The sequence below is a fragment of the Leuresthes tenuis genome, unplaced genomic scaffold (assembly GCF_036924035.1).
Source record: "Leuresthes tenuis unplaced genomic scaffold, fLeuTen1.0.hap1 SCAF_9, whole genome shotgun sequence".
Classification (NCBI taxonomy): domain Eukaryota; kingdom Metazoa; phylum Chordata; class Actinopteri; order Atheriniformes; family Atherinopsidae; genus Leuresthes; species Leuresthes tenuis.
In genome coordinates, this window is record NW_027325363.1 from 31,293,549 (window position 1) to 31,311,778 (window position 18,230).

The 18,230-nt window shown below is 39.6% G+C and overlaps 1 protein-coding gene across 1 annotated transcript; it reads right to left on the minus strand.

Moving 5' to 3' along the window:
* Positions 1-4,227: 4,227 nt before the first annotated feature.
* On the minus strand, positions 4,228-16,243 carry crk (v-crk avian sarcoma virus CT10 oncogene homolog). The gene is made up of 3 exons (XM_072393063.1): positions 15,651-16,243; positions 14,516-15,099; positions 4,228-7,246 (listed from the first exon to the last, which is right to left on the minus strand). The coding sequence occupies exons 1-3, from the start codon at positions 15,868-15,870 to the stop codon at positions 7,109-7,111; spliced, it is 942 nt and encodes a 313-aa protein (XP_072249164.1). The 5' UTR covers positions 15,871-16,243; the 3' UTR covers positions 4,228-7,108.
* Positions 16,244-18,230: the final 1,987 nt, after the last annotated feature.

The window sequence follows — 18,230 nt, forward strand, 5'->3', positions numbered from 1 at the left end:
GGTGTGCAGACTCTTATTTAGAAGTAGCCTACCTGGAGTTGATTGACAAATCTGTCTGGTTATTATTTGCTCTCAGATTTAACACACAGGTAACTGTCTGCAGTCCTGAAAACATAGTTGTTTGTCTTTGGCTATTTGTGATTACCTTGATTAATAATAAATTGCAATGAAGATCACATTGAATATAGCTAATTAAATGTTGAGTAAGTTATAAGGATGAGTAACAGTGTTCCTGAAATGTTCTTTACACTGGTCAACTGAAGGTAGATAAATCTTTTAGCAGCAAAGTAACAAAGTATGAGGGGCAACAAAGCCATCTTATTGAGGTATTCTTGTCCATTGCAGATGCAGATATACAGCTGGTGTGAGATTACATTAACAGTCCCCTGTGCATATGAACCTGATTCAGGGGTTTGTTGAATAATCTGTCTTGACATTTTTGCATAATTACTTTGATTTCTGTTTTTTACTATGTTCCTTATCTTATATGAACTAATATCTCATAATTAGCTGGATGTTAAAAAATGAGAATGAAAAAGAAAAGAAGCGTACTCTCAGTGTTTTATTCAACTGAATGTTTCTATATTGTTTGGTATATTTGCACGAGACCATTTCCCTCTTGTGTTTGTCTTGTCTCTTAGACCAATGGATGCCTGCAGTGTGTGTGCACCCACAACAGGGCGCACACACACAGTCATGCACATACTGCTCTGTGATGTCGAGGCTGATAAATGCACACGATGAAGAGAAAATAAAGTTGAAGTGTAAAACGGAACATTGTGACCCTAACTGACAGCTTACCTTCACGCCACTAATCAAATCTGTAAGTAGCTAAATTGTTGTTCCTTTATTGAATAATTTATTTTGTCAAAGGTTATTGAAATTTGAAGAAACAGTACCGTAGTCCAATTGTGGTAATACAAAACTTCCTACTCCTGTGCAATGGGTTCAGAAGAATAACAGTTTGAAATGTGTCATGATGAAATATAAGTATACATACATATATGTTCATTATCAAGGCTTTTTACTTACTGACGACTTATGCTGAGATATCCTCAGAATTGTTAAATGGAAGTCTGTGGATTTCAACTCTCGTTTTTTTTCTTAAAAATTGTGTTGACAGTTTTTTTTTTTAAAAACACCAATTCTTCACACTTACTCTACACCCATCCTACGATTAGTTGCAAGTTTATCGAATCTGTTTACTTGTGAACTAAGACAAAGACCCTGGCTGTTCACCCTCACAGTATGAGTTGGTCAGTCAGATGTTGCCACATGTAAGCCTTATGGACTGCCAGGTCTCTTACTGAAACAGTAACAAAGTAAGATTTGGTGAGACACTAATGTTCATTATTAACTGTTTGTTTCACCCCCACCCTTACACTGCTGACAACTCCTGGGTCAAACAATACCTTCCATATGTAATTATATTCTCATCTTTACCTTACAGGGAATCGATCTTTGAAGCTGTCAAAATGGAGGATTTTCTAAACTTAATTTTTCCTATTAACCCTAACCCTTTCTCTTATTTAAACATTCAACAGATACATTTCTCACAACCTCCTGACTTTAGCTGTAAACCCCCTAACCCTACCCATAACCCCCCTCCCCTTCGATGTCACAGGCCACCTGTCCAGATGTGAGCAGCCAGAAGTAGGTGAAAGCTCACCTGTCAAATTAGTTTGATGAAGGATGCTTTTTTATTCTCTTTTATCAAAAAGGAAAGTTTTAAGCCTAATCTTAAAGGTAGAGAGGGTGTCTGCTTCCTGAACCCAAACTGGCAGCTGGTTCCACAGAGACGGGCCTGATAACTGAAGTCTCTGCCTTCCATTCAACTTTTAGAAACTCTGGGAACCACAAGTAGACCTGCAGTCTTAGAGTAAAGTGTTCTGTTGTGAAAATATCCAACTATGGTATATTTATGGTATGATAGAGCTTGGTCATTAAGAGCTTTATATGTGAGGAGCAAATTTTTAAATTCTATTCTGAATTTAACAGGGAGCCAGTGAAGAGAAGTTAAAACTAGAGAAATATGATCTCTTCTGCTGGTTCTCATCAGAACTCTGGTTGCAGCATTTTGGATCAGCTGGAGGCTTTTCAGAGAATTTTTTTGGACAGCCCAATAATAAAGAATTTGAGTAATTCAAACAAATGCATGGAGCAGTTTTTCTGCATCACTGAGACGGGATGTATGAAAATTTTTAATATTATGAATACTATGAAGGCGAAAGAAGGCCGAAACTTGCTTTATATGTGCGTCAAATTCTAGACTCTGGTCAAAAATAACTCCAAGGTTCATCAGTGTAGAACTAGAAACCAAGAAAATGCCATCAAGAGTAACTACATAACTAGACAGTTTCTCTCTGAAGCACTCAGGTCCAAAGATAATTACTTCAGTTTGTCTGAATTTAGAAGCAGAAAATTCTGAGTCATCCAGGCTCAAGAATCAGTCCAAGCACAGAACCCTGTGGAACTCCATGACTTACTCTGGTGTGTGAGGAAGATTCTTAATTTACAAGAAAAAAATAGAATCTATCAGATAAATATGACTTAAACCAGCCTAATGCAGTTCCTCTAATCCAGTGTTTCTCAATTTCGGTCCTCATGACCCACTGCCCTGCATGCTTTCGATGTTTCCCTCCTCCACCACACCTGATTCAAATGATCAGCTCGTCATCAAGCTCTGCTGTGGCCCGATAAGGAGCCATTCATTTGAATCAGGTGTGGTGGTGGAGGGAAACACAGAAAACATGCAGGACAGTGGGTCATGAGGACCGGAATTGAGAAACACTGCTCTAATCCCAATAACATGTTGAAGCCTTTGTAACAGAATGCTCGTATCAAATGCAGCACTGAGATCCAACAGGACAAGCACAGACACAAGTCCACCATCAGAGGCTAAGAGATCATTGGTAACATTGGTGGCTCAGGCAGTTTACTGGATATGAAATACACATGAATGCAAAACTGTACACAGAATTTTCCACCTTAATCCTTGTAAAAAATAACATAATTTCAGGTGCTTTTTCCACACATAATTCAGATGATCTTTCATTACACTAGGCTTTTCATTACAAGAGGTTTTTGTCTTTACAAAAGTTAAACAGAGATACAAATTGTGGAAAATGTTTCTTGCTGTATTTTTCTTTTCAATAAAAGGTTTTTTCTACTATTTTCTATTAAACAAAGTGTGTGTTCAAACACGTTTTATTTTACAGGTATGTCAGACTGGGCTTCATCACTCTAGTGAATATATCAGGGATATGAATTATGACAGACTTTTTTGGCTGTATTTTCTCTTTGCCAGAAATAGTATCCCCTCTCTATAATGGACAGTATATGTGAATGCATTGTTTTTTTTTTTAAACATATATTAGATCATCCTTCATTATTTGAGTACATATGGAAAAGTTTAAACTTTTGGAGGGGATAAAATTGTTTGCAGATCGGACTGCACAGTTTACCAGAAGCTGTGTCTATAGCTAGAGCCTTCAGTCTAGGTAAGACCTACAAGTGAACTTGCAAAAATTTCACAAAACCTCACTGACAGAATATCAACACTCAAATAATTCATTAAAAGGTCTAAACGAGCTATTTTTTTTTCAGTTTATTTGGGCGAAATCAAAGCGTAGTGATGTGCATCTAACTCTACTGAGTGAGTGTGTATTGGGGATACACTTCCTATTAGGGACAACTACCGTGGCACAACACTGGAATTTTGAGATTCAAAACAAGAAATTATGAGATTAGAAATTTGTATCTCTAACTTTTGAGCGACTAACTCAGAATTGTGAGATTCTAAATTGAAATTTAAGATTGTAAATTGGATTTCTGAGATAAATCTGAGATTGGAGATACTAAATCAGAATTTTGAGATTCCGAAGTGTGAACTGCATCACACAAAGAGGAAGATGTGTCCATGTTTCAGACAATCCCTCCACATACTCATGTGTTGTACCAAATGTATCGACCGAAAGAGAACTGACACATTGGACACTTGATTCAGTGTTACTAAAAATATGACAGTACTATGAATGGCAAACATTTCTGTTGCCATGTGCAGCATGAATAAAAAAAGGAATTTAATCATGAAATGTGGTTACAACTGCAAACATAACATGCCAGAAAGGTCAACTGTATATTTGAAGCAATATTGTTTTCTAGTTTTCCTCAATTCATTTTCATATTATTTTAAGAGCATCAAAAAACTCCATCACAGAAAACAAATCACTTGTCATGGGTTGATTTTATTTACTAGTATATTAAGACATTACATGCTACAGAAAATAAAAAGGTCATTTTAATTGTCTTGAAAGAATATAGTGTTATAATAAAATGGCACATATCGATATTACATAATTTCCACTGGCATTGTGCCATCCATTTCTTTATATGAAAGGAAATGAATGACTTCATGCAGTGCTACTAAAAAAATACTTCTTGGTGGTTTCATTGGCAACACAGTTTATAGGGCGATTTATGGAGATGAGCACCTGCTGTGTGTAGTCTGAGTGACAAAGAAGCTGGATTTGATCATAACTACACAGATAAAAATGAACTGTGTTAAAAATTAAAAGCTGGCACCAAAGAAATTTTACTCTACTGGATAAGCTTTTTTCCAAGAATGTTACCAAATGTTTTTTTTTTTAGAAAAGCTTGAGTTAAAGAGGTAAGCAAGAAGAAAATTGATAGTACAGACAGGACAAAGCAAATGAGGCAAATGTATGACATCAGAGACTTTTGTGAGAGTGCATCCAAGAAGATAATTACCACACTAAAACAGAGAGCAAACATCTATATAAGTGCACTCTGGTTAAAATCAAACTTAACCTTCTTTAAGCTCAATCGGCTCAAGCAGAACACACTTTACAGAGGGAGCCCTTCTTTCTGAATGCTGTTGCAGTGCCATCTACAGGTGACATGCTGAGCTGAGCGTAACGTCAGAGTGGAAGCCTTCATTTAGAGGAGACTGTGAGTTTTCTCATTTTAAGTGTCATCTCTAGTAAGGGTATGCACTACATACCATGTCTGCTTCAATTCAAACTAGTACGTGTTATGATACATGGGGTGATGATTGTCAGGTGTCAACAAGCAGACTGAATCTGAAGAGAAAAGAACCTTTTGGAGGAGAGATACCATCATTAACAAAATTAAAGAAAGCAGATGGACGAGATAAAACCGCTAAGAAGAAAGTCCATCTTGGCTTCTGCATTGTGATTGGACAAGATGGTGAATAAAACAATGGTGAAGGATCAAAAGAGAAAGCACAAAAGGAAACCAAATGTTTAAAAAAAAACTGAATGGTGTGAGGTGGTTAAAAAAAAAAACATAATAAAAGGCTTCAAAACAAAGGGTGGGTACTAATAATACCGCTCTGCCTTTCTTTTGACACATATTACAAGTTTTGGACACACAGCAGTCTGCTTAGCTAAGGTATATTCAGTTAGCTGAATGGAGAGCACTAATATGGACTGTACTAACTAGTATTGTAGAGACTACATTCACTCTGTTCAACTTCAATCAATCATGTACATCAGATGCAGTATGAGAACACACGTGGTCTTGAAGGGGCGAACAAATGTGCCCTATCAGCAGCTGGGGTCAGATTAATCACAATTAAGCACCATACCAAGCCACTTTCTCTCCAAACACGCAGCAGTAAAAAATATGCACCTCTGGACAAAATTAGCTAAGCAGGAAAATTTCAAAGACAACAAAAACAATATTTAGCATGAAATGATAACCACACAGTACATAATTTCATAACATGTTCTATTTATCTTACAAAAGACTACTTGGTTGGAGGTGATGGGTGGATGGGGGCTGAGGTGACAGGATGTAGTGTTGCCTTTTTCGCCACCTCTTCAACCATCATGCAGTTTCTCTAGTTTGCCGTTTGATGGCTCAAACTACATGAAGTTGCTCCTGGCAGCTGGTCTAAACAGGGTTATGTTCTCCAGCTGATACTTGGTGAGAAGGGAAGGACTGGTCCTTGACAAGAACTGTACACCTGTTATGGCTATGTGCAATCATCTCTGTTTTTCATCAAGTCGGCCCTTTAATGTGCTGCAGCTGCATCTGAGCCCTGCCGTTTCACTCTTTCACGGTCTTCATTTCACTCAAATAATGCTCCAGTTTGTTGTGCAGAAATCATTCAAACCATCCGTTAACTTTATTCAGCACTCATATCTTTAAAATGAAAGGCTGATGTTTAAAAATAATGTATGTCTGGCTGACATCAGCTGTGCTCACTACATGTATACACTGTGAGATGAGCAGATCAGGATTAAAGGAATACTTGGGAATTTAGAAAAATTTGCTTGTTTACTTGGAAACAGATGAGAAACCCACTCTGATGCTACATAGTGCATGCAGTTGGCTAGGCATCAAGAATGGAAACTGGAGCTAGCATGACTCCGTGCAAAGGTAACGAGAGGTCACTTTGTATTTACCATCCTGAAGTTAGAGATACCAATCTTCTATATAATTCAGTGCATGACAGGAAATAAGCATTTTCAATTGTTGAACTCTTCTTTAAAACAAGGGAGTTTACAAATAATTGAATAATGGCACCATAACAGCTTCAAAGAAAACAAAACACATTAACATCATCAGTGACCAGCTCATTGCTGTATTCCCATGTGAAAATGGATGTAGCATACAGAGTTGTTGCTATGGTGATGGCTGAGGACAAGGATGAAAACAGACACAGCTCTGAGCAGTTACCTACTGGCTCAGACAAAGGAAGAGGAAGTTGTTGAATGCTGCAGCAAAGACTTTTCTTAGTGAGAGTTGACATGGTGTCCATGGAGGGGACATTGCAGAGGGTGGTCTAAGAGCTGGAGTCATATCCATGGAACAGGAGGTTCAGTTAACCTATGCTGTTACTGCCAGTCGGAGCAGGAAAACAGGTATGATGATTGATGATGAAGTACAAACGGATCACCTGGGTCTATCGAGGGCCTGGTTTGTTCTCAGTGATTCTCTGAAACTGTACTTGGTGCAGGTAAAAGCTTGAGATCACATGAAGGAGGGGAAGAGGGGTGTGACTGGAAGGGTGAGGATAGGTCTAATACTAGTGTCCAAGTAGCAGCCCAGCTGTCCACTCTCAGCTGAGTTCGTCCTCTGTATTGTGCTGGTCCAGCAGTTTGACATGTGTGAAGGGAAAGTGGCCTCGCTTGCCTTTACATTCCCCCTCCCACTGGCCATTCACGTTGATTTTGGTCACTTTTACCATGTCGCCCACCTGGAGAGGGAAAGGAGAGGAGATGTGAGAGGCCAAAAACATGGACAGCAGAAACAGAAACAACGGACATTCACATAATCCACGTTACTCTCAGAAGTCATGTTGGCCGATCAATCCAGTGACAGGAAAATAATCAACAATTGATGAGCCATTTCAGTTATTTGCCATGAAAAAAATACCAAAATTCAAAAGCTCCTACATTAAATTTACTGCGTTTGTTCTGTTCGCTAGCTTAATTTATTGTTAAATTGTTTAGCTTGTAGATTGTGAAGATTAAACATGTCTTTAAGAATGTCAATGGACCATGTTCATATCTTCAGTTTGCTTGGATCATTGTCACATATATGACAGCAAATAGCTGTTTATTGCTGCTTCTTGTCCTTTATGAAGAGACACATCTCTCATGTATGAAGGTGAAACCAGAGAATATGTTTTAAATGTTATATTGTAAGTCAAAATGTCAGAGTCCAGACAAATCAGTGGACAAGGTGGAACTGATGATTAGTTGTGGGACTGCTGTTTGGTGATATCATGTTTAATGACAGTTGACCTGCGCAGGAAGAGGCTGGTCCTATGTCAATGAATCTGAGCAAACAAGGACTAACAGGCAATTCCAAAGGTCAGGTCAACATGGATAATGCTTGAACAGTCAGCATTGGGTCAGTCTGATACTAATGATGACAAAGTCACCTATGTTACATGTCTGACCTTAGTTTCCCAGGCTAAAGGTATCAGGCAGGTGCAGGGATTCTTACAAGCCCTTGGCTGAGTACCTCGGTGTTTAAGTTCTCCAGGGTGAGCGAAAGGGCTACCTCACTATGGCTTCAAGTGGCAGGAGGGAAGGTTCTGACTGTGTGTATGCATCAAACAGCAGCTTTAACACAACATGCCACATTTGCCCATTCACTCACACTCATAAAACGCGTCTTAGTTCACACAGTGCTTTCTTCCAAGCATTCACACACTGATAGACGCATCAGTAGGTTTATTGGTCCATCTTTGTTCTAAGATGGTGTGGTGGTTAGTACCGTCACCTCTAGGGATGTAACGGTTACAGGTATTACAGTAAAGTGCGGTGAAATTTTACACAATAAAGATTACCGTTTATGTTTAAATTAATCTCATTATCATGGTGGATTATCGGGATATGTAATAACAGCCTCATCCAAGTCTTCCAAGCTTCGAGCAGCATCTATCCACCTAAAACAGAACGACGTCTTCCGTTTTCGTTTTGAGACACTTAGCAGCTACTAGCCCTGTTAGCAGCTGTGTTGCTAAGTGTCTTCTGTGTGGAGTTTGCATGTCCTCCCCGTGTATGCATTGGTTCTCTCCAGGTACTCTGACTTCCTCCCACCATCCAAAAACATTCATGTTGTCCATGACTCTAAATTGTCCCTAGGAGAGAGTGTGAGCATTGATAGATTGTTTGTCTCATTCGTCTCTGTAATGGACTGGCAAACCATTCAGGATGTACCCTGCCACTTGCCGGAGGACAGATGGGTCCAGGAAAGGCTCCAGCACCCATGCGACACTGAGTTGGATTAAGCAGGTATAGAAAATGGATGGGTCAATGGATCTTTGCTTCAACCCCCACCTAATGTCATAGATCTGGTTAGTGACCAAAAGAATGAGCTCACAGCTACATGCGGCTGAAATGGGTTTCCTTTGGAGGGGAGCTGGGCTCAGCCTTAGAGATAGAGTGAGGGGCTCCACCATTGAGATGGAACTCAGAGTAGACTTGCTGCTACTTCACATCAAAAGGAGTCAGCTGAAGTGGTTTGGGCATTTGGTTAGGATGCCTCCTGGTCGCCTCTCTTTCGAGCTTTATCAGGCACATCCAACTGGGAAGAGGTCCCGGGGCAGACCCAGGACTCGCTGGGGGGATATTATATATATATATATATATATATATATATATATATATATATATATATATATATATATATATATATATATATATATATATATATATATCTCTCTCTCTCTCTCTCTTCTGGGCTAGAAACGCCTTGGAATCCCCAAAGATGGATTCATATTCTTTACTAAAGTGAAATTATCTGCACTATAGTGTAAAAATACTCTGTTACAAGTTAATTTTACTTTAAGGCAAAGTCATAATATTATTATCAAAAATTACTTTTCCGTTCATATACAGATCACAGCTATGGCTGTTTTGTTACTGTTTGTTACTTTTTTAATACAACTGGGTGGTTTAAGAACCATACAAATCAAAATGATCAGTACTGGGGATGTCACGAGAACCGATACTTCAGTACCAAGTCGATGCAACAATTCTAAAATTGTTTGAGGCAGATGATCAGGGACTAATAATAGATTCGCAAAAAACAATATGCACAACGAGCTTTTCAAATAAAAAGGAGGAAACACTTTCAATTTAGCGAAGCAGCTCAAAAACAGACATCAAGATTTATTCAAAGAATTCAAGGAGAGTGAGTTTCAAGTCATGTTAGCGTTCACTCTGTGGGCAAATTCACTTTGTGGGGTTTAAGTTGAATTGTGCAGGAAGTATTCGTTGCAGAGAGATAACACGCATATCACATGAAAGAGCGGGAGTGCGCCTTTTCAAATATGGTAGCAGTTTGTCTATGCGACAAAGTGTTATAATCAAAAATACAATCTAAATACAGCTCTGTGCGTCCATCTCCACACTCATTACTCTTTTTTGAATCACTCACGAACTCCCCAAAAATAAATAATCATGTGATGAAGACAAAAAACAAACAGAACAAAGTTATGTCTTTGCGAAGTACGGCTGAATAAGTCGCTAATTCCCCGTCACTACACAATGCACCATATATGAAAATAAACAGTAGAACATACCCTTTCCGAAGGTATTCCTTGTTTCTCTGTGACAATTATCCAGTTTTAAAATAGATCAAATAATGTATCTGCTTACATTGCAAAGACTAAAGTTGTGCTTAAAATATGTGCGCAGATCACCTGTGCGCTGGTAAGCTAAAGCTAGAGTGCACATGCGCAATAGGCACTAAGCAGATATTTTTTCATAGAATATCCCATAATCATGGTTCTGATATTGCCTGATTTCAGACAGTCTCTCCTACACAAATATGATCCATTTTCTCTACTGACAGCAGTCTATGATGAGATACATTCAAAAACACAATTTCATAAGACCACATTTATTTTCCTTAATATATACGTCAATGTAAAATATTAAATAATTTTTATTTATTACTTGAACGCTACATGACACTGTTCTTTTTTTGTAATGTTAAATGTGTATTCTTTTCATTCACTACTTGGAGGCTACATACCAGTGCCTCTGTTGTTTTTTGTAATGTTCAAATGTTTTAATAAATTAGTATGTTTAAGTACATGGAATTTATTGTTTTGTTTTTACTGTGGTATCGAATTGGGTATCGAGAATTGTGGAATGTCACTGGTATTGGTATCGACTACTACATGTCTGGTATCGTGACATCCCTAATCAGTAAATATGTATTTATTCTTAACAATCTAAATGTGTGAGTGAATAGTGTTAGGTTTTTCACTAGTTTCTATGAGAGCCTTTCACCAGTGTGTGTGAGGATTAGGATGCGTGCAAGGTCGTCAATATGGTATGTGAGAGTTTGACTTCGTAAGTGTGTAAGAGAGGATTTGAGTTGTATATATGTGAGCATTTCATTGGCATGTGTGTTAGGTGTTCAGCTTAGCATGTATGATATTCATAATCCTGAATATTGTCCCTGGTGGCTCGCCATGAAATCTCATCTTTAAATCCACTCTCTCTGCCCCACTTAGCTGTATGTTTTCCACACTGTGTCTGACAAAACTCCTCGACAGTGTTAGCAATGCACAGATGTACCATCAATGACCCAATTTTAATTTACCTCACTTAGTGATCACTTAGTCACCTGTGTACAGCAGGAGCAGGAATGACACAGAACTCTCAACAAATGACCAAACAATGCCATTTTCATGACAATCTACAGGTATAGATGACAGGGATGTGAGACATATGTTGAAAAAGATTTGAAAAAAAAAAAACTATACTGGCAAACAGTGGTGACTTCATTTTAAACGGATTTAAACAACTGGCTTGATAAAAACCAACACAAAATGAGCTACTGTCTTCTACAGTCAGCAGAGTAACCTGGAACACTGATCGTAGTCATGTTGATTTTACATTAACCAAAACTGGCAGCTTATCTAAATGATGGGAGGGACTAGTTCACTGCCATTAACATTAGTCCAGCTACTGTAACAGCTGCTCAGTTGGAACAGATGAACATAAATGCCACTGGAAAACTTTATTGGTCCAGGAATTTTGCCAGTATTTACTACCGCCTCCTCCAACATGTCCTTATACCACAAGCAGCCCATTTCTTCATCTTTATTGTTTTGTATTAAGCTGGAGGCACATTGGAATCGAGAGGCTTGCCGTCTGTGAATGTTAGCAGCATCTCTAGTCTCTGACACTTAGCTCTCGGCTTACATTAGCATTTGAAAATCTTGGTTTGGCATTCACATTAGGACTCAGGTAGCCAGCTTAAGTGGTCAGCTGCCAGACAACAAACCAGAGGTCATTTTATAGCTTTATTAATGTGCTAATTAACCTTCTTGCAGCAGTCAGCCACAACAAACGCTACTTATTTTACTTGGATGGCAGAAAGCTGTGTTTGTTTCATAATTTATGCAGCTCTTATGTGTAATAAGAAAACATTCTATATCATAAAACAATGAGAGATGCTGCTTAATGTCACATGTACTTTTCCTGACAGTTAAACGGCAATCCCCTCCTTTGCTGCCTTATCAGATAAACAATTTAATTAAATTTAATAATTACCGGCAATTAACGTCACATTAGATTTGTCCTGTAAACCCATTCACTACAGTAGCTCCACAGATCTATTGGCTACCTCACTGGTCAATGGATGGCAAATTAGGAACAACCTCAGAAAACACTCTGGAAAACGAACAGTTCATAATTTCAACTGATGGGTATATGATTCTAAACTCAGTTTCCAGGCTCTAAAATGTCTGAATCTGCTTCTTATTCGAGTATCTCATGCAGAAGAGAAAACAAAAACTCATCTCTTTGACATTTCAAACACTGAGCAATTTGAAAGTTTTACCAGACTGAGTGCATATTAAAGGGGAACTCCGGTATTTTTAAACCTTGACCTTATTTCTGGCATGAAATACGTTTATCCACTCGCAGAGAACAGTTTGGCGAAAGTCGGCATCCTTCGGAAGCTATTTAGATAAGTCGCGATCCATATAACGGAGTGAAAGTGGCAAAGACGATGCAGCCAAGGCATTATCTGTCTTTATTTCACCAATACTTTAAGGCGAATGAATGAACAAACGTGTACTATTGCTCTGTAAACACATAACACACTGTTTTGTGGCTACTTGCAGCTATAGGAGAGCTAACGGAGAGAATTCTACACACACCTTTACTGGGACGACATGATTGACACGCATGGCCGCTGTTTGGCGTTGTCGCCACCAATTTTGATTGGCTGGTACGGGCAAACGGAAGCGTAATAAAAAAAATAAATAAATAAAAAAAAAAAATCAACATGATAAGTTTTGTGCGACTTGGTCTGAAGATTCTATGTGCTAAGTCCCATGGAAATCGGAATATCTGCGTGACCTGAAATGCTTTTTGAAGGTTTTTGCTAAAATTTAAAATGGCGGAAAATCTAGTTAGGCGGAAATTGACGTCATAGGTTGGACTCGTCATGATTCAAGGATTCCAATGGTACCTCATTTGTGAAATTTGGACCAACGAGTCAGAAGTTATGCAGTTGAATGCACTTCAAACTTTGACGTGTTGATGGCGCTTGAGAGTTCACTTTTTGGGCACAAAAATTCTTGACTTTGCTAATGGGACTGTCCAGAATACGTTTGCCAAATTTCACAACTTTTTACCATAGCGTTCTAGGGGCTGCTATAGACTTCAATTGCAGAGGAATCGGATCAATAGTAATAATAATAATAATAAAAATAGGAAAAGGTTCTAACACAATGGGTGTCTGCAGCTTCACTGCTAAGCCCCCAAAAAGGAATGGAAAAAACTTTTCTAACTGAGTCTGGCATGAATTAAAGTGGTGTGACCAGCTTTTACTGGTGAAATAAACTCAAAAGACTGACTGAAGTCTTCCCAAATATAATAACCCACATATTGCCAAAGATCATAATGATTCCTGAAGAAAAGCGCTCTCCATTTTCCTAATGCAGATGTCCACCACAGTAAGAGCTCTAGTTTTCTAGGTTCCAGTGGAATTATTCTTCTCTTGAATTATAAACACGAGCAAGGTAGCTTGTACTGCTACCCTTTGGCGACACTACACGCTCTTGTTTATTTACTTCCAACCCATCAATGGAAACATGTCTGATTAACATTTCTTATTTGTGGCTCTTCAAAAGTCTGCTTCGGATTTGCTTTGCTAGTATATAGACCAAAAGAGGCAAAAAATTTATAAAATAAATACGTCTGCTGACTAAATTGACAGATGAGCTAGAGAAAGAAAAGAATCAAACATCAGCAGCAGCTTCTTTGTGGGTAGACTCTACACAAGAAAGACAAACACTGGATCTGTACTGGTGCCTTTAGCAGTACTGTCCCGGAGTATGGTAGTGGAGACAAAGGACATTTAGCCTGGCCCGCCTCCTCATCCCAGTCCTCCGCCCTCAGCTGGATTTTTGGCTTCACAGAGACCAGAGGAAATGGTCCTGTTCCCAAACACAAACTATTTCCTTCCCCCAATGAGCTGCTTCGTGGGAGCCCAGCTCTCACTTCCGGACAGTTTCACAGCCCAGCCACACTGCAACCAGCCAACACCAAGAGCAGTTTTCATATTTTGGTACGGTATTACATTCAAATTTAGTTAAAAGACAGAGTTCCCTCTAATCAACAACAATGTCCACATAAATGAAGCCAGCCAGGCTGTTAGCAACCATTATGGGCAAACTTCAAGCAAGTCAACCTGTAATGTCAGTGGACAGATCTCTGCAGACAACAAATTAAATGACCAGTTCATCAAGAAAAGTAAGAGCTGGCAGAGCACTTTTTTACAATGACACCTCTTCACACAGCTCAACAAGTATGAGAAGAAACAACCATGAACACAATGAGGAAGGACAGTCAAAGAATGTGAACTCAGTCTTGATAACTTAAAGGGCTGGTCCTACATCCTTCTTCCTAACCCTCTCCTGTCCTCCAGAGCATGCCAAAAGAATGCAAGCAGTCAAGAAAAACACTACATATAAATTATTTACCTCTAAGGCCAGGGCAGTCTTGTCGTAGGCATTGGGCACCCTCTTCTGTATGGCCCTGGCATAGACGGGTCCATTCTGGAGATTTGGTAGAGGGGTGGGCTGGGCATACTGGCTGGGGTCTCCAAGCAGCGGAGTGCCGGACTGGGCTGCAGACCCATCAGAGTTCCCGTGCACTGCCATCACACCAGACGGTCCCCCAGGCATACCAGGCCCCGCCACCGAACTTGGAGATGCTGGTCGGTACTTCTCCACGTACGGCACTGGAATCATCCCTGTTCGGCCTTCCGAGTTCTGGGCATTCCACCACTGCTCTTCTGGCTTCTCCAGAACTCTTAGAATATCTCCCTTCCTAAATGGAAGATCCTCCTCGTCGTTGCCGGGGAAATCAAAAAGTGCTCTGACATACTCGTCCTCCAAGCGTGTTGGGGGAGCTGGACCGACACTCACGAAGGAGGCATGTTTGGATTTGTTGATGGGTTCTATCAATGTGGTGGTATCCAAATAGTGGATTTTATAAAACTCAAGCAAAGCATGGAGAGCATCAAACTCCTGGTCACCGATACGGAACCTTGGATGTGCCAAACCTGGTCAAAATTAAGGAGGAAGGAAGAGGAACTCAGAAAAATAGAATTAACTCCTTTCGTGCTAAGACTCTCATGTTGTCTAATATTTTCAAATATGTGAGTTGTGAACTCAGGCTATTTATGCTACCAGGCATGACAGTGAAGGTGATTTCCAGAAAGAGGAGGAAGTATTTTGGTTTCCTTATGATTTTCCCCAATTCATATTTGATTAGTTCAATCACAGGGCACAAAAAAGTACATTTGGCAAATTTCATTGCTGCACCAGATCAGAGCTTACATGAACACTGTGTTATATGAAAGCTCAGCGTTGGAACCTATCACTAATTTACGGTTTGACTGCACAATATGTTAGGCACCGAAGTCATGACCAGGTTTATGTGTGCCTTAAACTGGAATTACGCTAACGTAAAACACGCCTTACTGTGTCTGGCCTGAATTAATTCCCCATACTGGAGAACCTATTGCGCATCTTCTTTGGTGCAAGTCATGCAAGAATGGTCACATCAGCACCAGTTTATAACCGGGCCCCTCCACGCCCCCTTTATTCTTACCTGGACCGGACTGTCGGTTGTTGCTTATGCTGTTTATTATGTAATGCGAGACTTTGGAGTTCTCAGATACCGAGAGTACGTAGTCACCGGGGCTGGTGATGGAGTCCCGGACCAGGAACACGCCGTGCCTCTGCCCCTGCAAAAGAGACACAGCCTCCTGCCTGCTCAACCGACCCCAGTACCAACTGCCACGGTCCTCTGCATCAAAATTTCCGGCCATGATAACCACTCCAACGTCGAGGCTTCACCAGGCCTTCCCTGCTCTCCCTCCCGTTATCTGCAAGCAGCCTTCAACTCATACAAAAACTTTAGCGCCTAGAGCACGCTGCGTAAACAGACGACATCCGCAGCTGGCCGTTTGGGCATCAATTCAGCGACACACAAGAAAAGCCTTGAGGTAAAAAAAAAAAAGAAGAAAAGGAGAAAAAAAAGAAAAAAAAAGAAAAAAAACTCTTATTTGGTTTGTGGTTAGACTTCACAACTACAAATTATACAGTTGGTTTAAGAGACAGAATTGCAGCTACATACCAGCCACCGATGACAACTAACTTCAAAAACTGAAATGGCGGATACGGGAAAACAAAAAGGCCCCCACTCACCGGATATGACGTACTAATTACACACAGAACGTCCATGTGCGTCAAGCTAAATCGAAAATAGCGGTATAAAACTTCCGTTTGGAGCAAAACGTTATGTTAGGCGGACACAGCAACCATGCATGCTACAGCTATATAATAAAGCCTAAATATAATCAAATATAATATAATGGGGAAAAACGGTTATATGGGGACAAAACTAATTCATCTTGAAGAATGTGGACGTTTTCTCTGTTTTAGAGAACGACACTGGTGCATATGGTTTTATTTTGGTGACAATCAGCAAAGTACGTATCTACATCCTAAGAGCTTGAAAATAAACATAGCCTACTATGGGCTTGAATTTGTTTAAAGAATAACTGCAAATGCAAAGAGGGTGATCTACAAATATGCCTTGAGTTGCACACGTGTTTTGCGATCCACAAATACAAATTTCCTATTTTTAACTTGTGTATTGTTTTTTACAAATATATGTGTATTTGTAAATATATTTTTTTTATTCGTAAAACTGAAAATTCTGTGAAAAAAAGACATTTGTGAAACTGAAAATTTAGTGAATCGTGACTCAGCATTTGTGGATCACACGTTCGTATTTTTTCTTTCCGCAAATTCACACAGATCCACAAACAAATAGCTCGTGATTCACAAAGCACCATCCAGTAGATGGCACTGTTGTCCACTGATGTATCTATGGCTCGGCTTAAGAACGACAAGAAAGAAGATCGCCGATTAGTAATATCCATACATGGTGAACATACAGACATGGACGAGTCAGTTGGGTGTGATAACATTCATGGATGGTATTTGTTGCGAGTCTGTAGTTTTAAAGTTTTAGTTTTATTTCAGACACCTTTGTGCTTTTTTCAGTCAATTGCAATTAGCAAACATGTAGGTCATGATAATCTTGACAGCCATGACAGCCTCACGCGAGGGGGCCCAGACGTCCCCGATTTTGGTATTGAATGGGGGAGAAAAAAAGTTGGGCACGGGTTGCAGGTATGGGGGTCTTTCATTAATAATATTATTATTAGTGTTGTTATTAATAACTCATCTGCTTAGACTCATGGGAGCCGTTTCCATAGTGATAGTGGCGCGCCAGAGAAATTTATATTATAATTTCTTTTCAGCGTGAAAAATAGTGTGATGGGAGTGCGTGACATAAGACAGAAAAGTGACTGACACGCTCAATGTGTTAGATATGCGAATCCTGGACTCAACCTTCAGTTATTATGTAGCCAGTTAAACTAACACGCTGATGTAGCTATCAGAAAGCATGCCTGGTGTGTGTGCAAGGGCCGTTAAGATTAAGCTTTACACAAAAGGTGTCAAACTGATCCGTGAAAGAGTTGGTGGTGCATAGCTGACTTATTTCATTCAATCAAGAGAACTGGTTAAGACCTTCATTGCAGACAGTTCAGCCACACCGGCCCTTTCACTGATCACTCCGTTGCTAACGTTAGGCTGATTGACTGAAAACAACATAAAGGTGGCTGAAATAAAACTAAAACTTTAAAACTACAGACTTGTAACAAACACCATCCATTACATCCAATTAACGCGTCCATGTCATCACTATACTACTAATCAGCGATCTTCTTTCTTCGTTGTTTTTAAGCCGAGCCACAGATCAGTGAACAACGGTACCATCTACTGGATGGTGCTTTGTGAATCACGAGCTATTTGTTTGTGGATCTGTGTGAATTTGCGGAAAGAATGACGTGAGCAACTCAAGGCGTATTTGTAGATCACCCTTTGTGCATTATATTTTTGAGACAAATATAAGCCCATAGCCCACTGTATCTACTCTTGACGGCCAAGTTCACTATGTTAATGGGTTGTTATTCAACTACAGATTCACCTGGTTGTTGCGACTGGTCAGCAGAAAAGCTCTTATTTTATTCTGGACATGAAGATTTTTCCTCTAACAGCTGAATAAAATCTTCCAATGCAAAGTGAACGCAATGTGTTAGTTGCAATTTTTATC

Bases quoted from the DNA above. Each gene is read 5' to 3' on its own strand.
- crk (XM_072393063.1), bottom strand. From the start codon at position 15,870: ATGGCCGGAAATTTTGATGCAGAGGACCGTGGCAGTTGGTACTGGGGT. The intron at 15,100-15,650 runs GTAAGAATAAAG...AATTTTGACCAG, and splicing joins CAACCGACAGTCCGGTCCAG to GTTTGGCACATCCAAGGTTC. The intron at 7,247-14,515 runs GTAAATAATTTA...TTCCCTCTCCAG, and splicing joins AGACTGCCCTGGCCTTAGAG to GTGGGCGACATGGTAAAAGT.